Source organism: Blennius ocellaris (assembly GCF_963422515.1).
Source record: "Blennius ocellaris genome assembly, chromosome: 11".
Taxonomy (NCBI): Eukaryota; Metazoa; Chordata; class Actinopteri; order Blenniiformes; family Blenniidae; genus Blennius; species Blennius ocellaris.
This window is the reverse complement of record NC_137660.1, coordinates 12,448,667-12,474,889: the sequence shown is the minus strand read 5'-3', so window position 1 is coordinate 12,474,889 and position 26,223 is coordinate 12,448,667. Positions and strand designations below refer to the sequence as shown.

At 39.5% G+C, this 26,223-nt stretch overlaps 1 protein-coding gene across 1 annotated transcript; it reads left to right on the top strand.

Annotated features, from left to right (window-relative positions):
- The first annotated feature begins 21,714 nt into the window (after positions 1-21,714).
- avpr1aa (arginine vasopressin receptor 1Aa) lies at positions 21,715-25,052 on the top strand. Its single transcript, XM_080505389.1, has 2 exons — positions 21,715-22,733; positions 23,430-25,052. Exons 1-2 carry the CDS (start codon positions 21,785-21,787, stop codon positions 23,708-23,710), a joined length of 1,230 nt encoding a protein of 409 aa, XP_080361515.1. The 5' UTR covers positions 21,715-21,784; the 3' UTR covers positions 23,711-25,052.
- The last annotated feature ends 1,171 nt before the right edge of the window (positions 25,053-26,223 follow it).

The window sequence follows — 26,223 nt, the reverse complement described above, 5'->3', positions numbered from 1 at the left end:
CTTACTGGATGTCGATTTCACAATGATCACCTCAGAGTATCTAAAGTGTAGGATCCATTTATCTGTTCATCCTCTGACAGAATTTTGTTGACCTTGCCCACTGAAACTGCCTTATCTGAAAAAAAAAGACCTCTCTGAGATGAACCACATCAGCCACAGAAGAAGAAGGATCAATATTTGCTGTCCTTTACAACATTCAGTTGCTGGTGTCAGGATATGAAATGGAGACACAACAGTGTTGCCTGAGGGTTCTGTGGCAACAAACCCTTACAAAGGCTATCACCAGGACCAATATTGCACGTCAGTGGGTTGATGTCTGGGTCACACTGTACACATTAAAGTCTCACTCTTCTTGATGAGAGGTGGAAATGTTCTCTTTGTGCTGCAGTTCAATTAGAACTTAATTAGGATGGATTGCGCTTACATGTCTCAGGTTAAAAGGAAAAAAAATTGCCTCGCTGCCATGTAAGCGTTGCGGTGTGCACCCATGGTGAAAGTGGTGGGGCCGGATAATTGCTCAGAGAAACTGGTCACAGTAATAACAATCTATCCAATCCTCAATGACTTTCATGCCAATTTAACTCCATCACTGCTGGTCCTGTCGCGTCTATTACTGCTTGATTTCTTCTTTATTGCAGTGTGTGTACATGTTCCAGTGTACATGTGTAAATGTGTGTGGAAACATTTGTGCGTGGATGGAATATTTAATGAATGTGGATGCTCTCACATTCAGATAGCTCTATGTGTGGTGAAACAGCATGTGATGCTTGTCTTTGTTCAATCAACTCTAAAAGCCACCTCCGCTGCTAAAGTATGGCATGTTTTGAATTTCAATAGAGTTGAATTAAAAAAAATTCCTATGTCATGGGGCCCAGTGTTTAGAAATGAAAGAAAAACAATGAAGAAAATTGCCTGTTGCGCCACTGAGAATGACTGACACATGCTTATGAGTTTTTTCTCATTAGATTGTTAATTTTAGTTATAAATTCTCAATTAGTTCTCGGTATACATTTACAGTCCATTGTGGTTCAACACAATCGCTCAGCCATACATCTGCCCATCTCCTCAATGTACACTGATTCATCGCTGGGCAAATGCATGTGATCAATTAACCACAAAAGCTTGTTTTTGGAAGGTTAGAAGAGACCGAGGGAAACCCAAACATGCACAGAGAGAACATGAAAATTCAACACAGAAAGGCAGGTTGGATCCAAAGTACTTTTTACTGAGGTTAACGTGTCAAATGCCACACCACTTTACAATCCCTCTCAGCTGTAAGGTATTACATCTTTCATCATGGCTTGAAATCTATGGTCTTACGTCATACAGGGGAAGAGGTTTACAAATGTGTTTTCTTATGATCATGCAACTACAGACAGCCTAAGACAGAGCATCATATATTTGTTATGTTGGAGAGAGTATCTGGTGAAAACAAACGACGGGCATAAACAGAGCAAGCAACTGCCTTTGGCTTTTTTTTTGAGCAAGTGCTCAGCTCTGGCTCTGTTTTGGCTTTCAGCTCCCAAAAATTTTAACTGGAGCCTGAAATAAAAAAAGGAGGCCATGCTGTCTTCAGATCTTTGCTGGGCAACAACCAGACACTGCCTGTATCAGGCAGGGGACAGACGTATTGAGACGAGAAGCCGAACCAAACGTAACTTCAAACAAACAAACAAGCAAAAAAAAAGAATTTTAAAGGAGTTGAAACAACAATGTCCACACACACACACACACACACACACACACACACACACACACACACACACACACACACACACACACACACACACACACACACACACACACATACGGTCTCCTTGGGATTAGAGGATAGAAAGAAGGAAAAGAATAGGACAAACAAAACAATATTATAGCAATATGTATAGGCTGCTGGTGAATTCTCAGCCAGTAAACACTCACCACAATAATCCAACATGCATTGTGTTGCATTGAACTCAGCACGCAGCATTGTTGTGGAAGTTGTTACAGGGTATTTGTCATAGCAGCTGTTCAACATGTTTAGAACATTTGGTCTGATAATAAAACAAATTGTAGTTTATTTCTTTTAAACTACTGGTGTTTAGCTACAGTTTGAATACTTTTGCAGAAATGAAACTTCTACAGAAGACCATGTGGTCTGTCAATTGGAGTCCAAACTCAAGACTAGTGAGATATTTCACCAAAGTATGGTGGACCTGAAGCAGTTCTGCCAATGAACAAGTGGCCTTGGATGAAATACGTAGAAGTCAATGTGTTTTTTTTATTTTCACTTGGTGGGTTCATAGCTCAGACCCGCATCAACAGCGTGCCCTCTTGGCATTTAGATATTCATGATAACAACATCTGGTTATAAAAGGCCTGTATCTCAGCAATCCTGAAAAAATGACACAAATGTGGATTTCTTTCTGCAATAAATCCTGAAAACCACGGTTTTTAATCAGGTAAGCCTAACAGATACAAATAGATAAGACAGTGATAATTATGAATTTCAGACTTCATGTTGAATCCGTTTGAAAAATGATAATCATACAGTAATTATGGGTTTAAAGCCAGTGACAAAACTAGAATTCATTATGTTAAAACTATGAATATTGTTTTTCATTAGTATGATGACTGTCCTGTTAGTTTTGTAAGTTCTGTTAGTTCTGACCTGTCCAGGTGCAGGTGCAGCTTCTCAGCCAACTGTGAATTAATTTCTACCCCCGTCCCACCTTGTTTGGGTTTGGTCTACCAAGACAAACATGATAAGTGGTCTCCTGAGGAAACATAGCTCGTCAGCTTGGACTAAAATAGGAACGACTCCATTTAGACTCTGCTGTGTCTCACTGCCTCTGTTGATAGGCACAGAGGCAGAATATCGTCTGCAGTGATTTCTTTCAGATTATGTACTTGAATGCACCATTCATGTTACTACAATAAGTTAACTGTCATTCATATATAGTTATTATCATTATTAGATAGAAGTTCCCTCACCTTATAGAAAAATGTTCGAGGTTCGAGTCAAGTTAGATAAGCAGGTTACGACACAGATGAATTGAGGTCGGTGTAGTAATTTTATAAGGTTTTAAAAGCTTTTATTCTATATTTTGAGATGAAAAGGAATGGAAGGTTTATCAAACATGCAGCGTGTGAACAAAAACTCTGTGCCAGGTTTTCAAATAGCTCACTTATAAAAATAGATTCCATAAATCGTTAAACATTAAATGTTAACATTTTCAGAATGTTGGACTATTCATATCTTCTTCAATGTTTGCATTGTGCAACTACTGGTTTTACTGGTCCACCACACTTAAAGTTAAATTGGCTCCTGAAATGAAATGAGACTGACACCTATGGCTTTAGATGTAAAGAGCTTGTGTCTGCATGTATATATATGCAACCATGTGTAAACCATTTCAGTTCATTGTGTGTGCTTGGCAATCTTTGCTTGAACGAATTTATAGAAGGCCTATCTCCATGACATAAATCTTCATTGCCATATATAATGCACCCTGTGGCACTTGGGTCAACAATGTGCTGTTAAACCAACACTATATATCAATCCCCTCATACTGAGAACAGGTTTGACCAGATACAGCTTCTCCGCTTTAGAAAAACAAATGTCTTATCAGCATTTAACCTTAAAATCCTTTGAAAACCTCCAAGATAGGGATGTACAGCTCTTTCTGAATCCAGGCCTCACCTTCAGTCAACACAGAGGTGGGGGTCCAAGCAGTGGCAGATAAAGTCCACGCTGGTTGTGAATTAATGTTGCAGCTCACTCTATAATACTTAGTTAGTGTTGAACCTAATCCAAAAGAATGGGCACCTCTCGGCACCTGCCATCTATCAACATCACACGTGCCTGACACAGGAGCCAGGATAAACACACAGACTGGGTCCAGCCCTGTTGGCCCAAGAAAAAAAGGCTAAACAAGACTGAGCTGCTGGTTGAATTATTATTGTCAAACACAAATTCCTCTTATATAAGACTGCTGTCAATATATTGAATGTTGGGGGGGGGGGGGGGGGGGGGTGCAGTACAGTGAACACAGCGATGAAGCCTTCCTTCTCATTCGATTCCTTCCAGCCTGTTTGATTTATTTGAAGAAGATATTTCTAAGATACACATAATAGAGAATTTATCACTATCTCTTTTTTTTGCTGGCAGCTTCCCCGAGGCTTTTGAAGGATTTATTTCAAAGACAGTGAGATTTAGAAACTATTTTTTGTGACTGTAAATGCTCTTGCATATACTGACAATGATTACGACCCGGCTCTGCTAGGAGAAGTATTTGGGAAGTAACAACCCACCTGGTGCATTAGCCGATGGCCAACAATACAATGATGGATTTATTAGAGGCAGCAAAAAGGCAGCTTCTCCTCGAGAAGGCCATTCACGAAAGTTTCTAACAACACAAATTTACTAAACACAAGTGGCAAATCTGAAACAAACAAAAACAAAAACCTAATTAATTCAAAATAAACAGCTGGTACCTTCACCAAACTGCTTGACAATGGGTCAAGTTGACTAAAGGTTAACCAAAATTCAAACATTAAAAAATCAGAGTGGAGCCGAGTCCAAAAAATCACATAAACTAGTCCAAAACACACACCAAGGTTTCTCAAGGCAGATTGATGTTTTCACGTACCTGGGTATCTGAAAAAACGATTTATCTGCGTTTGGGCCGCGCATTTACACATAAACACTGACCACAAACATTTCCTGAAAACCCCGGCTGCGGTGGAGATCTGGATAAAATCATGTCTCTGTTTGCATCTAAAGGCATGTAGGCAGATGTTTACTTCACAATTCGTCCCTGTTTTTATTTTTTTTTCCAGGATTCTGATTGGCTATCGTGGCTTCATGCTTCTTGCTACACTGCCCCCTACAGGTTTGGCATGCTCATGGCAGCTCTGAGCCAGGTGTATATGTGGGTCAGTGTAAATGAAGATTTTTTAATAAAAAAAAAATTTTAAACGTAGAGAGGGAAATGTCAGGTTTTTTTGTTTTTTGTTTTTTTAAACTGGGTACGTGTAAACGTGGCCTCAGTGGACACCTCCCACATCAGCCGCCATGAGGAGTCTGCTGGAGCTGTTCAATGGCATCAGCTGGTGGGTGGAACTGAGCCAATCAGCCTTCACCCTTCTATCCAAGTGCTCCAGGAGGAGGAAGAAGTTGGAACATGAACACACACACACACACACACACACACACACACACACAAACACACACACACACACACACACACACACACACACACACACACACACACACACACACACACACACACACACACACACACACAGAGAGAGAGAGAGAGAGAGAGAGGTGGAGGTGAGGCCACACAGCCTGTGGGCTGAGAGAGTGTAGCTGGTGTAATACAGCACATATTACAAATCATTGTTTTATCAGCAAATAAGCAGAAAAAGTGAGCGGTTGAAAGTAAGTACAACAAGATGTCAGATTTTATGTAAAGTTGTTCTTTCTGTGGTTTTTGGTTCAAATTTTTTTTTATGTGTCCTGAGAATGCAAAGCATTACAAGGCGTATTTAATAATATGGCAATTCTCTGGCATTGCCAAGTAAAAATTGGACAAAAAATAACCACGTTGATGCAGAGTAATAATCCACAGTTTTCCACTGCCATGAACTTTCCCCTCAGATGCTTGTACAAATAACCAAAAACAATAAATTGGCATTAGAAGCATATCATCAGCTTTTTGAGATTATTTTTTGGGAATCTACAGGCACGCAGAATTTAAAGGGCCGATTGTCACTGGCTGCATTCTACAGCAATCATTTTGCCAAAGATCTGATGGAAAAGAAAGAGAACCTCTGAAACTCCACTAACCCTCTGTGAAACGCTGCCTGATCCAGCTCTAACACCACATCTACATGGCAGACACCGCGAAGAAACAACTTGATCCGAGAGCCCACATATTGACTTTTCGAAGTGTGGTGAGAGGCAAAGCAATAACGGTAAAGCTGCCGGGCTGCGCTCGTGTTGTGCGTGCATGAAAAAGCTCAAAGGACTTCTATGTGGTTACCTGGAAAATCACCAGTTCTCATCTTGGCTGGGAGAGAGTAAATCTGGCCTTTTTTCGCTGTTTCAGTCCTTTCTGCTCCCACACTTTGTCATCTGAAAACATTTGTAGAAAACACTTGAGCAGAAAAGCCACTGTGGGGATGGACAGAAAACTGTCGAATGAACAGAAAACAGCATGTTGCCTCGAGGTTGACCTAGACTTTACCCAACTATGTGAGTCCTGATCTTTTCACGCAACAGTTACATCGTGAAGTCATAACCCAATATGTTAGTGAGGATTTCATTTCGGCATGCTGCAACTCTTCTGATTCATATAAACAAATGTCTTGTTGTCTTAGTTAACATATGCCGCAAAGCCATTTACCAGAAACACTGTGCTGATGCGATGGAAAGGAGTAATGATGTGACACTCCATGCAGCGCCTACTGCTCATGGTAAAGACTGATCCCCGAAAGTCCACAGCTGTTGCTGATCTGTGAGCTCAGTGCTGCAGCTGCTCTGCCTGGCTGCGGTGGATGAAACCCTGGCTGGATATATGGATCTGCATAGATCTTTGGCTGCTGTTCTCTTTCACTCTGTGGCGTGACAATTATGTCCAGCTGTTGCGATTTACTCTTCGATCTGGCTACAATAAACAAGTTACCAACACACCATCGAACCTGAAGAGTATGACCATGTCGATGTGCCACTACATCAACTTAATTGTCAATTTCATACACTCAATGCACATCGTAAGAATTATACTTTCAAGCCAGAATGGCAACAACCAGCTTGTCACCTCAAGCCAAAGCTGCAGGGATCATTAGAGTCTGCCTCTGCGATGGCTTGAACTGAAGATTGTTGTGTAATTTCATTTTCTTAATGCAGTGATGCAGATGTCTGCCCACATGACCACAGCTGACGATGGACTGACTTCTTATCGTCACAACCTAAAGCACTTGACAATACACCCTAGTTATTCTCAATACAGTTCAGCCTTTATGAGTTACATGACTGTTCCACAAATCAACCAGAAATAGATTATCGTGTGATATAGTGATTTCTTAGCAGCTTTGCTGTGTATCAGGGGGGGGGGGGGGGTGTTAATATGGTTTGTTTATGGTCAACAAGGTACCGTTGCTCCGGCCCTACCCTCAGACAAAACGACAGCCCTTTTATCCCTCAACCTCACAGATGCTCACTTCTTTCTGCGACAGGAATGTCGAAAGAAAACAGTTTTTACACCCACACTGATCCAGCAACCTATTAATCTTAAACCAATTGGTGGTGGATTGTGTGTGTGTGTGTGTGTGTGTGTGTGTGTGTGTGTGTGTGTGTGTGTGTGTGTGTGTGTGTGTGTGTGTGTGTGTGTGTGTGTGTGTGTGTGTGTGTGTGTGTGTGTGTGTGTGTGTGTGTGTGTGTGTGTGTGTGTGTGTTTCATCAGCATGACAAGCGGGAGGATTCAGGGCTCTTATCAATGTGATTGACAGCTATTTGAATAAGAAATGCGGTAATTATCGACTGGATTCAACACATTTCCAATACATCAATATAATCGGAGGGCAATTTGTCCAATAACAAATAGCAATTAGTTTGTTTTTAAAATATTTTTGCAAAGATGCAGTGACCTAGAGGCTTTTGTTTGTAGGGAGGAGGAGTTTTGTAGATCAGTTATAGGACTGTGAATTAACCCCCATTGACAAAATGATGTCTAAGAAAAAAAAAATTGCTTTAAAGTACTGTTGTTGTGGCAGAGAAGACACATGAACGCAGAATAACTGAAAGCCACAGTAAGAGTCATGTAGGATTAACATTTTTTTTCACAGGAAGACAAAAGGAGTGAATTTAATGAAGAAAATAATTCTTTTTCAAGAATAACTGAACAACAAGCCCATAAACAGATAAACTCAAATGTGTTTTTTATTTAACTGTATTTTTGAAGTATTCTTATGAAGTGTTTCTAGTCATTGGGAATTGCGTAATGGATCAGATTTAGCATGCAATTGTCAAATACTTACCTCATAAAAGAAATATCTCTTCAAATAAAACGAAGATTGTCTCTGGGTGTGTTAGAATGGTATACCTTGAAGATTAGCAGAATAGAATATCATAAGAGAGAGAGTGCATGTCTCTGAGTGATTTTCAGTCTGTTTCTTATAGTTTAGTTTAGACAGCTGTGGTGGTTCGATTGTTATCCTAAATAAAGTATTTGTATTCTGTTTTATCAGCCATACAGACAGCACCAGCCAAGTTTGGAGACGACTTCTCGTCTATTTGCACTTTTCACAAAAGAAAAGAGGTGATGAAAAAGTTACGGGCCACAATACCATCCTTCGCTGGATACAATCAACATAATCGCGACACATGGTCTTCAGTCCATAATCGGCATACAATAGGCATCATTCACTCCTGTATAAAAACAAGTAACAAACGAGATATTAAAACAGATTGCTGTTCAGATTGTGAGCATTTTGCACGATAAACTGAGAACACTGTGATTGACAACATGTGCGAACAGTGCTCTACTTTTATTTGCCATTTAACAATTTGATGAAAAGGTTTGTGCTTGTGAGCTGAAAATGAAATAGTGAAACTTTATGGAGTTGTAACATGAAGTTGAGCATAACTGAGAATAACAGAAAAGAAACTGTAAGATACAGAGGATGAGCTGTCATCAAAACAAGGCTGTGGGATAAACAACAGGAACGTCTGAAGAAATCCAGAAAAGTTGCCAAGGGCTTAGAAGAAGAGCAAAAGAGGAAATATTTTGATCGACAACCTTGACAAACAAGCTGTTTGGGGACCAGCTGAGGAAATACCTCTCAGTGTGGTAACAACAGCAATTTCTGCTAAACAGTAAGCCGATTTTCACCTTCGGTGTGGTGAGAGATAAATAATCTATAAACATGCAAAGGCATGTTGCATTCATTAAGACCAACGTGCTCAATGAATTGTGTTTCTAGTTTTGTGTCAGATTATCCTCAGTGTACCCAAGTTGGATCAGCTACCACAAGTATTTGCACATGATATCAAGTTTGCATGCTTTTTTTACACACGCAAACTGTCAGGCATGTGTGCGTGTGCACATCTGCAGTGGAAAATGTGGTTCACGAACACTGACCAGCTTCCTCTGTGAACCAGATCACCAGCAGCACAGTTGTTTTGACCAGTTTGGCTCAAGTCACGCTCTCAGCAGCATGTTGACGGTTTCATGCAAATTAAGTCTCTGGTTTGTATTTCCCACCAGACAACATGTCTTTGTAAAAAAATCCATAAAAAAATAATGAATGAAGTTGGAAAAGCTTTCAATGTTTAACAGTTTTTTTAACTTAAGAATCCAATCAGTGGGTGACACGGTGGGTATTCCTCCAGGATTATATATTTCTAATCCCATTTCAGGAAGTCCTGTTGTTGAATAAGACACAACTCATCCCCAAGCCAAAGTACAGCCATTAAAGATCCACAGGTTGTCTTTCAACTCACATACTGTTTAAATATATTACTGTCTCACATGCTGAACAGATGTCTGCAAAGAAAAGTGGCCTAATTCCTTTCTGGATTTTTTTTCTGATTTACTTTGAAAAAGAACAGGCTAAAGATTATAGACCAAAACAAACACGGTGTCTGTGTCAATACCATCTGTTTCTAAGTGGCGTATTTTGAAATAGTTTGACCAAACTACGTCAAGGCATTGAGACTGGTGTTCATCTCACCTGCAGCAAAATTGTATGTCAGAGAATTTTTTACAAAAGTGTTGAGGGATTCCTTTAATATATTCTCAAAAGCAATCCTCAGGGCCGAGGGGCAGAAAAAAGTCACAATATATTTGTTCCTCTACTAAGGTTTCTTTGAGACAATACATTTTTCCTGCTCTTGATTTCCTGTTTTCTTTCCCCTATTACAATGATATAACCATCAGACTGCCTGCATCCTGGGGACCTTTAACACCGGTCCAAGCTGGGTTTTTGTTTGAGATAACACATTATGATTTTCACTCTTTCATTATTCCCTGCTGGGTTATCTGATATTTAAATTAGTATTTTAGTCCAAATACTGTATGTCACTGTGGAGAATAGATTAACTAGTTACTCAAAGGATTTGTGGACAGTTAAAGGATGTACATAAAATATATGGAATGTATATTTTTAGATGTGTGTGTTGGTTTGTGTCTGTATGTTTCTACATGTCAATGTGTTCACATGGACCTGCGTCATATATATATATATATACATGTGGACAACATTTATATAGGACTGTGCATAATTTAGATGTATTTCATGTGTAGTGTTTAAAAATAGAATTTATATTAGTTGTAGTATAAAATTAGTAGCAAAAGTAAAAAAGCCTATGTTTGTTTCTATTCCTCACAGAGATAAGATACATTGCTTTTTTGTTTTTGTCGTTGTTGTTGTTGTTTTCTTGTTGTGCATCCCTTCGCGTCCCCACGAAAGGATGCACTTTCTAGTATCGATGCAGAACTCACCATTGTGGCGCATGAAAAAAGAAATAGATAATAATGTCAAAGTGGACAAGCCACAATAAAACAACTCTGATAACTAACTTGCAGACGGCTCGTAATAAGGTGAGCTAATGTTTATTCAAGACTGGAATACGTCACAGCTGCTGTGGAAACAGCCATTAATGTGGCACACAGTTCCACATCTGTCACTTCTCCAACCAATAACTGGGATTTTCTAATACAAGCGATATTTTTTGGAGAACAATATAGTTTACAGCATGAGAGCAGTACAGGGAGAGACATCAGCTCCGAAAATCATGTAGCTACAGCAAGAGTGACAAGCTCGCACTGTCTTACTCGTTTTGCAACAGTCAGTCAATCAATAAATAGTAAGCTAATGCAAGAAGTAGTAATGTAAGGATAAGTTTATGGACTGCTCATCACACATATTATTGAATGTGCAGTGCCAATGATTGGTGCGAATTTGGGAAAATATTGCATTTTCTATCAAACAAACACAAACAGTGAAGGTGATAATGTTGTTCATCTGATTTCCCTTGCTGGAGACTTCAGTCCTGACACAAAACCTCCTGGAAAACCCCTAAATGTAAATATGACTTTTGTTCTAAGACCATGTGCATAAATGGTAAAAAGTCTTGTAAACTTGCTTGATATTAACATTCATGTTTTGTGCGAGTCTTTTCCATGTGATTATGTCTCAGACCGAGCAGCCAGAAAACACAGTCCAGTAAACATTACTGAAAGCCCCATCAACACTTGGCCACATCTTTCAGTCTATTGAAGCTGCTACGATATGAGCTCAACCTCACATATAAACACTTGTGTAAGTATAGTGGGAATAATTTCCAAGCGAGTGTACAGAACTAGTCCAATGTTTACATCAGGTCACATGGACGGCACACAGTCGACAGAAGAGTGAGTCAATCAGAGCCAATAGGAGTGTGAAAGAGCGAGAGGAGGAGGGGGATGGAGGATTGTAATTGGGTAAAAGGCCAAACTGGAGTAGTTGTGTGGCATTATCAGCAAGGTGTCGCCAAACTCGGATCTATTTCTGTTTAACCCTCAGCTCCCTTGGAAGGGCATCAGTGACAGAACAGGATGTGTCGTCCAGGTTGTGCAAGATAAATGTAAAGAGGCTTTTTTGTTTATGAACAAAGGCTTTAAGGAGTTCCATTCTTGTTGTTTTGCATAGCAGCAGCCATGGTCGGATGCATGCTACATTTCACCATGACCACCTGCTGAAGTCAAAATTACATTGTTCAGCTTTTTGTGGCTATTTTAAATGATGGAAAGATCCCGCAGGCCAAACTTTCTTTCGGCTCCAGTTAATCAAGCCTCTCAAAGCCACAGTTAAGGAAAAATAAAATACCAATCAACAAGTAATTATCAATCCACTAAAGCCTGTTTTCAGGGGTTGTTTTGTACATACTGTACCCTCATTTATGTTGCTTTCTTTGGAGCCGATGTTAGATCAATGACATAATACTGCTGTATGTCTCCAGAGAGAGCTTTGACTCAACATGTCCCTGCTGAAAGCCACTTACTGTCAATATTTGTTATTCTTTCAGACTCATGGCCACAAGAGAGATAAGATAACAGGGTGAACTGGTATAATAATTTGATTTCAATTTTCAAATTTTAGCAACATTTTACATCATCCGGCAGTCACAGTACATTGAAAATACATTGAAGCCAGAAACAGCCTCTGGGTGAGTATGTACTGTACGGACCACGATTATGAGGGATTCATCCTCGAACTATACATGAGTATGAGAATTTAGACAAAATCATTGATGTTTAATAACACATTATTTCAGTATGTACCCTATATCCATATGGCATTATTAATTGGCAGATATTTCACTGTGTTTTGTTTACCGGAATTAATCTCTTCCTTTCTCTTGCAGGATTTGCTAAATGAAGAATTTCTAGTCAGCGACAGCGGTAAAACATCTCACTGAAATATTTTGTTCAGAAACACAAACAAATAAGACGGTGATGAGGGGGAGGGCTGCAAACGTCAAGAATATTTAAATAATCAAACCGTTTTGGATGAAAAGTTATTTTAAGCACTGCTGTCCTGCTGCTGTCCAGTTGCCAAGCTGAAGGAGAACAGCCTTTGATTCTCCCTCGGAGGGTTCATGTCACTAGGTCACAGTGTGTGGATTCAAAGAGACAGCAGTGAGAACGATGCTGCCTGCTCCACTGATGGATGACAAGACGCACTGATTCCTGAGAGTTTCCCATAAACTCCGCTTTCGGGACACACGTCTGCACACAGGAACCACCAGATGCATGCATGCATGTCACACTCTCACCCTCAATCCCTCAGTATTTCCACTCGGCTAATCTATCATGGCATAAATAACTCAGCAGGATTTGGGTATTTGTGTTGGAAGCAGTTGCCTCACCATTCGTGTACGAATATCCTCTTTGAATGCCTCATAAATGAGCGTTTAAAAAGCAGGGTTTTCAAGCACTGATCATAACCATGACGGTAATACAACCCGGGGCAGCCCTGGAGCACTCAGGTGTTTTTTTGAATTAAAAAGCTTTTCATGAAAACCCTGAAAGATCAAGGTTCAGCTTTTTCCTTTTAAGATGACGAGAGAAATGTTCAAGTTTGATGAAAAGGTTTTTCTCTTCAAACAGCTTCAGCTTTTTGACTGCTCAAAGTGTTTCCCAGCGAAATATAGAGGGAGTTTTATTCAGATGGAGAAAAACGTGATCCTTCTGCAGAACACATGTTTGTAAAGAGAGAAAAAAAACGACCACATAGCGACACAGCAAACACAAAACAACAAATAGTGGGCAAAAGTATTACTTGTAGGAGTGGGTCAACTTCAGTATATCCAACAATTAATCAGACATACTTGATATGCAGTCAATTTAGATTACTGATGTTTCTTTCTGGTAATTGCAAATCAGTTTAAGCCCTTGTGGGCGATGTGCGCCATAAATAACATGTGAATGGACAAGAACCTTTCAGAGCGACGGCTCTGTTGTGTCCTGCATGTTGGAAACCATTCTTCGTTTCATGTGGTTCTTCAATAGCTTTGTTTGTTACATTTCTTTAAGTTTTTCCTGAAAACAAAAACTCTTCACATTTACTACATATCTTCAAAACAGTGTTGAGTCAGCCCCATGCTTTAATGAATGTCAGACAAAGGAGCGGTTGTCCCCATCGTCCATTCTCATGTAATTCTGTAAACAGAGATGAGGAAACTGCTCAAATGAATCCTGTTTCCTGAAAGATGTTTTGAATGTCGATGAGTCACTGATCGTTGGCCTCCTCACCTCTGTGGTCAAGTTCCCCAAAGCGCACCACAGTAGGAGGATATAGATGTTGCAGATTAAATCCCAGCTGCAGGCTGCCACTTCCTATAAACATGAAGAAGAAATGAAAGAACAATATGAAGGCACGATTTAGACTAGTTGTTCCCACCCAAATTTTCAGCATTATATGTATGTGAACTAGAAACCCTTCATTATATATTGTAACATTAGTTCATTTTCACTAAGGATAAATTCCTCAGGTCTAATCATCATCTTGGGGTGTTTGGTGGATTTCAAACTTTCATGTGGCAGTTTTTCATAGCAAAAAAAATGCATTCAGTTCTAATGTTGTCCATTGCTTCAATGAAGCCATATTCCATTGACTCACTTTTTTCCCAGTCATCTTTCTCTGTAGCCAGAAGCCTGGGACACAACCGATTTACAATGTTAACATGCAAATACACCACTTCCTTAGATAGAGCTTATATATTTCACATGCTATATGTGACACCTGTGATATATTTTTTGCGTCAGTTTATGGCTCATTCTTGTTTCGATATTTGTAAATCCCAGACCACAACTTGTCGGGTTTGTCCTCTGAGGATGGATCATGTCTGTTTTAGTTGATTGTTTTCGTTGATTGATTTAGTTAAGTCTGTGAAAGAACCACCGTAAATACTGGCTGCAGCTGCAGACACAGATCTGGTATTGTGCTACGAGAGTAAAGTTGGCAATAAAAACAAGAATTACAAGGTAAGTGAACTTTTGCCCCTTAATTATGATCCCAAATATAAATGCAAATTGACTAAGTCTTGTTACTATCGACATAGTGTGCATGTATTTATTTATTCGTAGAACACTTAAAAACAACTTTCAATCAAAGGCAGTCACTTGTCCATCCATCCATCCATCCATCCATCCATCCATCCATTTTGTTCAGCTGTGGAAAGACTTACATGCTCACAAGGACAATATTGAAGTTAAAGCTTCAAGGCCAAAGGTCATACATCTATTTGCTGTGAGGTGAGAGTACTAACCACTGAAGATATAACACAGCTGTCAATATCGATCAATTATATCAATAGTTCATCCACTTTTGATATAACTGAACATATTTCAACATTTCCTGTCAGAGAGTGATTTTCAGGAGGAAAAAATATATACAATAATATGTTCTATATCTGACTAAATTCTGTATATTTTGTTTTAGATTTAAAATAAATAAATAATCCCCAAAAAATTGTTTAAAGGACTGTAAATGTGCTACTCATTTACAGTGGATCCTGCATAAAACAATATTCATATATGAATGTTGAATGAACAGCCAGTCATTAAACAATTTAACCCAAAGTTTACGACCATCTGGGAAGAAAAATGGCCTTGAAGATCCATGTGCAGAGCTATGTACTATATGTGTCTTTATTTAATTCAGGGTCAACGATGGCTGGAGCCAATCCCAGCATGCATTATGCAGAAGGCAGGGTGCACTCAATACAGATCACCATGTCCATCAAAGGGCTTAAACAGGGAGGAAAATCACATATTCACAATCACGGCATGTTAATTGACCATTGGACAAAACTCTACTGACAATGCAGGAGCATGGAAATCATGCAGATTCCACACAGAAAGACTCAAAACTGGGAGTCACTGTGGTTTAATCTGGCTGTGAGGCAGGAGTGCTAACCACTACACCACTGGTGTGCACAGGCTTGATTTTGCTCGATCCAGCACACCTGTGGTAGTGCAACGACAAACTCCCATTTCTGAGTGATTTCATATCAAACGAACAATATTACCCCTTGCAATGAGGTGATAAGACCCGTTGAAAGGTCGTGATTACATAGTGATGATTTCTCCTTTTGTTATCAGTGAGACCAACATCCAGGGTGGATTTTGACAGGAGGGTGAGCAGCGGAGCAACTCTCATCTTGCCAATGTTAACAGTAAAAGGTCTTTCGGCTTTTGAGCTCTGAAAGTATAATGAAACTAAAACTATTTTAATTGAACTGTGTCATCAGAAACACTTAATAATTTTTTTTTTTAATGTCTGTATGGAAAGTGAACAAAATTACATAACACTGTAACATCTATCAAGCACATACAATCCATTTTTTTTTTTGCGTGGGCCTTTGATTGAGTTACTCTGTTGAAGAACCACCATAAATACTGGCTAACTGGCTGCAGCTGCAGACACAGCTGTGCCAAAGGGGGAAAGATAGTAATGCACCAAGCTTGACAAGGTACGTGAACCTTCTGCTCCATAATTATCATGCCAAATATCCTATATGAATGCAATTTCGCTGAAAGTGGTTACTACATATATTCCAGGATCTTGTCTTCCTGTCACATGCAGTCCATCCATCCATCCATCCATCCATCCATCCATCCGTCAAATCAAGTTGATTTAAATTTTTAATTAGAATAACCCTTTGCTTTACTCACTGTACATTCATACTCTGTAAACCCAAACAAGCTCACAGAAACTCAAACTGTTTTTATGTAACAGATTGGACTTGGAGGATTTCACTCCTTCTTGGTACTTCCCCCATTGCTTTTGTGTTTTGTCATAACTTCCATTACTACCAAAAGCCACAATCAATGTATTCAACACTTTATAGAGCACAAACTAATGGATATTTTCTGTATACTGTAAAACCTTAAAGGCATGATATGCTATTGACTGGCAGATGCCTGACCAAAATCACATAGATAAAATTTTTTATAACTGGAATTTAGCCCCACTTCGGGATTACTTAGAAATGATTGATTACTCATCAATTACAGTTTGTATTGTTGACTCGTAGATTAGTTACATTCAATCACACTTAACAGTGGTTTTTATGTGTTTAATATTAAATTATATATGGTACTTGTTTTTTGTAAACAGTTTAAATGTTCAAGCTATTTTTCTGAATTTATTTAAAAAAAAAAAGGAAAACTGGAACCACTGTCAGGTGCACCAACTGAGAATAGAAAACACTTTGTAAAAGCAAAAGGAACACTATAATATTTATGGTTTTTAGAAAATATTGCAAAAACCACTATGTATTTACCCATATTTGAGTATTTACTTTAACAACTAGAGCTGTTTAAATGATTTTATTTAAAGTATCCTCATTGTGATCCTCATATTAGTAATTGATTTATATTTGATGGTTAGAAAGTTTTATTTGGACAACACAACACTGATTCAAAAATCCATCTGAAGAAGATTTCCAACTAGAGTAGCTGCACTTGAGTTCATTATGGTTTTTATATGTGGGTTCAAGTTGCATAACAAATATGTACTTGGTCCAGATTCTCGTGATTATAAACTTCAATGTCTTGTTTACTAAAGCACAGATTTATTATCTGGCCTGAGGCTGGAGCAGAACATCTAAAGGTACATATAAACTTACGTAATAAATGCATTATATGTAGCCTCTGTGGAGATCCTGCCTATTGTCATAAGTTTCACCATAAAGTAAGCAGATAATTAAATCTTCTGTTTGATGTGTTGTTCGTTGGACTGCAGTCGTCCAGGAGACAAACTCATCTGAGGCTTTACGAACACTGTAAAGAAAAACTACGATAAGCATCTAAATCAGAAGGTACAGGTCAATAAAGCTTTTCTTTTTTTTCTTTTCAGACTTCTTGCCTATTCATGTGCACCTTTTTAATGTGAGTGTGTGTCAGAGTCATGGTGAATGCCAAACAGGGAGCGTGACAGACTTACAGGGTATTATAATGCATGAGGTGTTGGAGATATAAGCCAGACAGAACATGCTATAAGGCGGCTCGTTACAGCAGACAGTTTTTTTCATGCTTGAAATGGCTTTTGTCTGTGATGCAAGATTACATGTGCAAAGCTACAACGCTTCTGTTCTTTCATTTGACAGAATTACAGGAGAAAGGGGGAAAAAAAGGAGTACAAATGAACACAAAACAAGATCCTTCCTAAATGCCAAACTTTGATTATGCCAATACAGCATAGTTCAATTTGAATACTCGATAAGGTTTAACACAAAGCTTTGTTTTAAAGTCAAGACTGACATTTTAAACTTTTTCACAAGATTTCTTGATCCCAGAATAACAAGTCAGTCCCAGTAGCTTTCACAGAGGAAAAGGGAAACCTCACAGAGACGATTCAGACTGACTACTCCGGCCATTGGAGACACAACACACATTCCCATGATTCCACAGCACAGACACACGGCCCACAGTTTAGGACAGCGAACTGGGTCTTCATGTTCTGTAGCAAATGAGAGAATTCGAGCCTGGAGCTGTAATAACAGCACAGGACGTCTCTGGTGAACGTATTGAAAAGCAGAAGATGAGGGTAAGAAGGGAGCTGTCCGTTATATTGTCCTTGACCCCCCCCCCCCCCCCCCCCCCCCGAGGATAAGACAAGAGCGCACTGGAGGGGAAGGACCGATAGAAATCAGACACATAACAGGACCCCCATGTGAGGAGGCAGGTTAGCTGGTCAACATGAGCCCGCAGCGTCAAAAAGTTCCCTCGCTTTGACTCTGATGGAAAGATTACCAAAGAGGGACACACGGGATAATTGGGAAAACTTCATTATGCCTCTAAGCCAGTTCAACCAGCCAGCAGAGCATTTTGGAGAGCAAGTTGCAGTTTGTACCGCTCACTGTGGGGCCGATCGGAAATTAAAGAGAGCAGATCTGCACAGAGGATGCTTTGCGCGCACAATAAAGATAACTATCCTCACTATCAGCACATGGATCGGATGAGTCAAATAGCTGCCAGACACCCGCAGACAGTCAGCAATCATGCGCAATGGAAACTGTAATGTGCAATTTACCTTATAAGTCGATTGGAGTGGCATTCGTGGGAGAGGCAGAAGGAAAAACAGAGAGATGCTTCCAGCAGAATGAATGTAGGAGAGACCAAAACAACGAAGGAAAGGAAAAAATTATAATAATTTCAGTGCAGAAGATGGTGACATTAAAGCCCTCATCCACACAGAATGAAGTTTAACTCTTGTTGATTCATTTCAAGTTCAACTATTATTGGGCCTGCCTCCACATACACAGTGTGTTTTGATGTGTTCGACGTTTCTACATTATCATCTGCATACTGATTTTATAGTTTAAAACCTGTTCTTTGAACTACTTAACATGGCGGTCATTCAAATCCAGAATGTAAATGTGAAAGCTCTTATCACCAAAAATGTTTTTGTTGTTGTTATTGTTTTAAATCGAAATACAATTTAATAGCTTAATAGGAAGTAGTGTTAAGATGAACAATAATATACAGTGACAATGTTTTTGTAAACTTATAAATAGCAATCTTGGTTCATTTTTGTCCTTTTCACTCATTGAAACCATGCAGTTTACTGTTAATTTCTGAGTACTTGACTGTGATTAATTGTACTAAAGACTACCAATACCCCCATAGACTCTTTATCCTCTGAAAGGCTTGACATTAGCAAAATGAAATATTTTTAACAACAATAAACTCAATCAAAAGCAAAGAGAGGTCAAATGAATTGTTCAGGTGTTTTCAGTTTCTGATAAATTATAAAACAAGCAAAACTTTTAACCAATACTCAAAATAAAATACTCCAACTGACATTTTCACTCGATAGAGTCCAAGAAGAGAGAAAACAAGTCAAAATTATATTAAAAGTGATTTGTTTCTACATTAATGTATATAGTCTGATTGACTAAGATTCTGCACATAGAATGTTAAATTGTATGCATTTTCTGTTTGCATGTGCTTGAGGGTTGCTCAAATACAAATAACAGTATGAGTGCAAAAAGGAGCATACAAATGAGTTGTCTGTGTGCATTCCGACCAGTTTACAAAACAATATTGCGTCTGTGTTCATTTGCTTGTCATCATAGAGAGATGGAATGAAGTTAGAGATTCTGATCTGAACTTTATGAAGTTATTGAATATGTCAAATAATGACAGCCTATGAATCTGAATTTGGCGAGAAAAAAAAGAAGAATGCAACACGAGGGATGTCTTAGTTTAAGGCAAAAGACAGAAAGTACCTGAGAGAAAAATCTGCAAGATGTTTTATAACAGCTGAAGGAATAACTCCTGTCATAAGAACTGCACAGCACAGCTTCTGGAAGCAGAGTCGGTTTGTACCACCTTGTGAAAACAGCTCTCCGTTAGCACTGTAGCTCATTTAGTCCACCCACACATGGTCAAGTGGTACTATAGTTGAGGTGGGAGCATGCAGTGGCTTCTACAGTAAGGGCAACTCACATCAAACTTCAATATAACTCATATCCATCCATCCATCCATCCATCCATCCATCCATCCATCCATTCACCTAACCATCCAACCATCCATCAATCCATCCAAAATGTAGCTTTTAATTTCACACTGAAAGTGCTGCTGGTCCAGGTATTTGGACCAGTGGCCATTCAATAGAACGCTTATTTCACAAATCTCTGCTCTATGCAGTGTAACATGTTTGTGTTAACAGTGTTTCAATGTTTTTACAGCAGAGTTTCTTAATTAATATTTCAATGACTCACATGTACATGACTGTAACTTTGTCGCCTGTGGCTGTGCCTGTTCCTGTGAATTAATGTGCTGCAATATTTTCAGCAAGAGCTTGCACAAGAGCTTCTTTATGTTCTGCATACTTTTGATGTTGTGATAAACTTTCAAGGAAATGATGTAAGCCCGAGCAACTGGAACAAAATACCACTTAAACAACCTCTGATGTTACATTCAGCCTCATCATTACATTTTCACATCATGTCTATATAGCAAAATACATTACCAGTGAGTTACTTTACACATTAATTACAGTGAACAAGTAGCACAGGGAGTTTCATGAGTTAAAAAAAAGAAGGCTCCCCTCTACTGATATAGGCTAACGGTTCTACGAAGCCAGGCCAGCAGATTCCATCCATCCATCCTCGACCTATATTGGTCTTTCTGCCTCCATACAATTCTTGGCTCTATTATCCATGTGGTATCGGAATATATTGGAGTTTTAGATTGCTGGAGAAAGGTGGCTATGCCCTTTTAGGTCTAATTGAAAGAGCACCAACATTTGATCCTGTGGTACATTTACTAAATAATCAATCGCACCTTTCGCTCAATGAGAAAGTGAGGGTCAGAATTATGAAAAGTATAATTGTAAAGGCATTTGTTATGGTGGCTTTCAATTTTTCATTGTTCTAAAAATAAAAACATGATGAAATATTAAATAAAAAGATATTATACAATGTCTGTCACTTTTTTTAAACTAACTTCACTACAACGTTTGTGAATATTTTCCACATGTATTGAATATTGAATTTAATTTAAAAAATGAGGGTATGATTCCAGTAACTTTGGACTCTGGGTGTTTTCATATCTCTACTTATTGTACTTCAAATGTTTTCAAAACCAGAGTAGGAGTAGTAGTAGTAGTAGTGACAGCAGTATTTGCTACTCAGTGCCAGGTATTGGCCAGAATGCTTTCAAAACACGTGGCCCACTGTTGAGGATGTTGCATGTATGTATGTATAATGAAGGGAAGGGCTTGTACACTGTTAAAAAAGGAAAAAGAAACATGCTTTGACCACAACACTGATGGTTGAGGTTTTTGTCGTTTTATGTTTTGGAGCCGTGAAACTTTCTAAACAAACATATGATGATTTCTCGCATGTTTTACGCATTTTGACATGAAACATGAGAGACTAATTTTAACAAAAGCTATAATCTTGATCATTAAAGTAACCGAGTATGTTTAATTCGGGATGTACCTTGTTCGTAAAATGTCTCTCTCTATATTTTTTTTTTTTGGGGGGGGGGGGGGGTGTGCGCAAACTTTTTCCAGACAACAAACAACTTTCGAGTGTCCTGTTTTTTGCAGTGCATCCGCTTTACGCACACGTGCTCTGAAATTTGATTCGAGTTTAAAAGGACCCACGAGCAGCAAAAAGTCACAGAGCAGCGTGTTTCTCCCAGAGAGGATCAGGTACAGCCATATACGGACCGGAGAGGCACTCCACAGCCCCTCTGGCACTGGATCTGCAAGGGCGCACAGAGGGGCAGTGCCATGCACACTCATGACAGTGTGCAGCTCCTGAGTGCGGAGAACCGGTCTCTTGATTTCAGTCTCACTTATGACTCAATGATGGGGACTCCTGGAAACAGCAGCTGCATCCCGAACGGGTCCGACCCGTTTGCGCGCAATGAGGATGTGGCCCAAATCGAGATCATGGTCCTGACCATCACCTTCGTGGTCGCTGTGATCGGGAACGTGAGCGTCCTTTTGGCCATGTACAACACCAAGAAGAAGATGTCGCGGATGCACCTTTTCATCAAACATCTCAGCCTGGCTGACCTGGTGGTCGCTTTCTTCCAGGTGCTGCCGCAGCTCTGCTGGGAGGTCACTTTCCGCTTCTACGGTCCGGACTTTCTCTGCAGAATAGTGAAGCACCTCCAGGTGATGGGGATGTTTGCGTCCACCTACATGATGGTGATGATGACCCTGGACCGTTACATCGCCATCTGCCACCCGCTGAAAACGCTCCAGCAGCCCACCCAACGCTCGTACATCATGATCGTCTCCACGTGGACGTGCAGCCTGGTGCTCAGCACTCCGCAGTATTTCATCTTCTCCCTGAGCGAGATCAAGAACGGCTCAAAGGTCTACGACTGCTGGGCGCACTTTATCGAGCCGTGGGGCACCAAGGCGTACATCACCTGGATAACCGTGGGCATCTTTCTCGTACCCGTGGTCATTCTCATGATGTGCTACGGCTTCATCTGCCACAGCATATGGAAGAATATCAAGTACAAGAAACGGAAAATGACGGTCGGTGCAGCGAACAAGACTGGATTGATCGGGAAGAATTCAGTCAGCAGCGTAACAACTATATCAAGAGCCAAACTGAGGACGGTCAAAATGACTTTTGTCATCGTTTTGGCGTACATTGTTTGCTGGGCACCGTTCTTCGTTGTGCAGATGTGGTCTGTGTGGGATGAAAACTCCCATTATGCTGGTAAGTGCTAAAAAAAAAAAAAAATACTTTAAGCTGTATTAAATCATATTCTTCGACGCTCAAAAAACTCGGTCGAACAAATAAACAAATATAATTAATGGCCAGGCGCCGTGAGTCCAATTGCGCACGGACTTTACGCACGAGCTCAGAGAGTGCGCAGAACCACCAAATGTGCATAATTACGCATTAAAATAAAAGTGATGAAAATAACGATTAAAACTCACATCAAAAGATGTTCTTTTTTTACTAATCCAAGTAATCCAAAGCCATTTTATTCCAATTTAATCGTAGAGTTTATCAGTATGAGGAGTTTACATTAAAAAAACAAACCCTTCTTAAAAAAAATAAAGTCTGTTTTTAAATGTTGTTTATCATAAATTTATCTTCGTCTTCTGTGAAAGACAAATACTTTGCAGGGCAAGGGCAATGTCAACATACCAAGCAGACAGATAGCCTCACTACCATCAGGGAAATCATATGATCTAATTTCAAAAAGAAAGTACTTGTTTTCCAGACTTCCCTCGCTAGTGCCTTCTGAATGCACTCATTTGTATTTTTTCTCCCGTTCAAGGAACAAAGACTCCACATTTGAAAACCATAAGGTATTAAGCTAGACAGGCATTTGAGCAGGCCAGCCTGTGCCAGATGTTTAGCAGATTAATCACCCTTTTCCTCTTTCCTCCCTCTGTTCTCCAGATACTGACAACACAGCGGTGACTCTGTCTGCGCTCCTTGCCAGTCTCAACAGCTGCTGTAACCCATGGATATACATGATCTTCAGCGGACACCTCCTCCAGGATTTTGTGCACTGCTTCTCATGCTGGCACAAGATGAACACTGACTTCAGGAAGGAGGACTCAGACAGCAGCATCCGCAGGACAACGCTGCTGACCAGGATACCCAACCGGAGCCCAACGGGCAGCACTGGAAACTGGAGAGAACTGGACTCCCCCAAAACCTCCATTCAGGCAGAGTGAAGCCACATCTGGCAAAGGCATCATAAGTCAAAGCCAGCTCATCTTACCTTTGGCTGACAAGAACCAAACTGTCTCCCAAATATAACAATAATAGAGAAAATCAAATTTTTTGCTAATAAAATGGAAAGACAATTAAAAAGAAAAACAATATGGGCACATCTGTGGATTTCTGGAGGGTTGCACAAGCATCAAAACATTGAGAAAGAGAAAAGAAAACTCACAAGTATGTTGTCATATAATTCTCTAAAAAGATCTGTTTTTATTCATGAAGATTTAAGCATGTGACAACCCCAAGCAGCCCAGCTTCAGTAAAGTACTTTTTATTTTTTTGCATACTCACAGCATGATTTCTTTGCTTTTATGAGAGAGCCCTTTTCCAGGAATCCTGAACTTTTTAATCGTGGTTTTGTCTCCCTGCAGAGCAGCTGAGTGTTTACAAAGATAAATCTCAGGTAGCAACCAGGAATTATATGTGGTAGGTAGTGAAAACAAGTCCCCTCTACCAAATGTCTTGAAGAAACCAGAGTCGCCACCTCATCCTTTCTGTCCCACTCTCCATTTTGTTGTTTGTCTTACGATCCGATTTTTGTGGCTTGTGTTGCAATTCAATTAAATTTTTTCCTTTAACTTAACACACGCACGCAGAGTCAAATAATTGGGCCCTTGCATGCGTCCACATTTATTATAATTTGTGCAAGGACTTATTGCATGGTGTGACAAGTGAGTTTTGGTGTAATGGCTTTAATTTCTGCTCTGCGATGGTGAACGCAATCTCCTCCGATATAATGAGACATGTACACGTAGATGGCCAGTAGTGAGTGGTTGGGGGTGGGGGTGGGGGCTTTGATGAAGTGAGACTGACCAGTGTTGGATGAGGATATCTACCTTCCCACAGGCTGTTCCTGTGGCTTGTATAAAGAGTTCGGGGAGAAACGGGTGCATACCGCACTAGGTACGTCATCACTCTTCCTGATTTTCCCCTGACATCCTGCGCCATTGGGGGCTCTGTGTTTTGGCTTCATTTAGGCTCCAAACAAAGCTATTTCCTGCACATTAACTGAGATGGGAAGCACTATAATGGTTGTAAGACACCATACTAACACGTACTTTGTATCTAAACTGTATATAAATACTGTACATTTTGTGTAAATATATACGTATGTGTGTACTGTGCACCTATGCATGTACCAATGTAGAGTATATATGTATTTGTATATAAAATGCACTCAAATATCTGTAAATACGAGTAATATATATGTAAATCTTGTCAAGTTCTATTTGTCTGTAATGGCTTGTGCACATCTAAAAATCGAAATTTATGTTGAAATACACTTATTAATGTCATGACAACCGGTCTTGTTTGGTCTCTTGTTTTCACAATCTCAGCATGAAGGATGTCATTTCTCAAAGTTCACGTAGGCTTGTTGCTGCACCACCACAGTGTGTATGTGTGTGTTTGTGCGCGCGTGTGCGTGTTGGTGCTTATAAGGAAGTGTTGTTTTTGTTGAAAGTTGAGCAATTTTTGAACTTATATGTTCAGCCAATTTAACCACTCAAAACCTGCCAAATGTGGAAATTACACAACTGTGTGACCTTTGGTTTGAAAATAGTGTGAGGAGGACATTCTGTTGGTGGAAGGTTTCTTGTCAACCACTCGCCTTTTCCCGCAAGCCTTAAAATTAATGACAGGATAGCTTAATGGGTTCTCACAACAAAGATGAGCCAATATGGCTTTTACCTTCGTAAACTATAAATCTTCACATTAAAGGGAACATTCAGCAGAATTAGCAAACAAAATAATGGACTGCTGGCCAGCGTTTGCTAGAGCAAGTTATTTTTTGAAAATCTGTGGATTTGTTCACGTCCCAAAATAAAGAAAATTGGAGAAAATGTTGTTATAGCAGTCTCAAATTCAGAAAAACTGCAATAAAGCTCAATTTGACATTCAGGTATTTGGTCTGTGCAGGTGAGACATGATTCTTTCAGAGGCAAACATATTTCAATTTAAAAGTTTTTTGATTTGTTTCATTTTTGTGTTCAACCCACAATTGTGACCCCTTCTACACATCCAGCATAAAAGTATAAACTGCATTGTATCTAAAATCTTGTTTTAACTCATAAATTAAGAAAAAACTCCCTGCAGTTACATAAACCACTAATCCTTCAACTTTTGATTTTCCACTGCTGCTCAACATTAAATCAACAAGAATGGATTATTGTATATAAACATCTACTCTTTGGAGAGTGAGGATGTGTGTTAAAAGATAAAGTTGGCTTCTCAAAATGCTGACGTGCCAACAATTCATTGCTTTTAAAAAGCTGTAAATAAGTTGAAAGTTTTTCCAACATTAGAACTTATTGGACCAGGTTCTAAAGATCCGTGGATCTGTTTAGTTTCCCCAAACACAGAGGAAATTTTTATTTTTTTTCCATTTATTTTTTTTCTTCTATAATGATGAAGCTAATAATTCATAATTCACAGCCTCATCTCACGTCACGTGTCTCCTCACTAT

Excerpts from the sequence above, each read along its gene's own strand:
- avpr1aa (XM_080505389.1), top strand. The coding sequence starts at position 21,785 with ATGCACACTCATGACAGTGTGCAGCTCCTGAGTGCGGAGAACCGGTCT. Across the intron at positions 22,734-23,429 it reads TGAAAACTCCCATTATGCTG|ATACTGACAACACAGCGGTG; the intron begins GTAAGTGCTAAA and ends TCTGTTCTCCAG.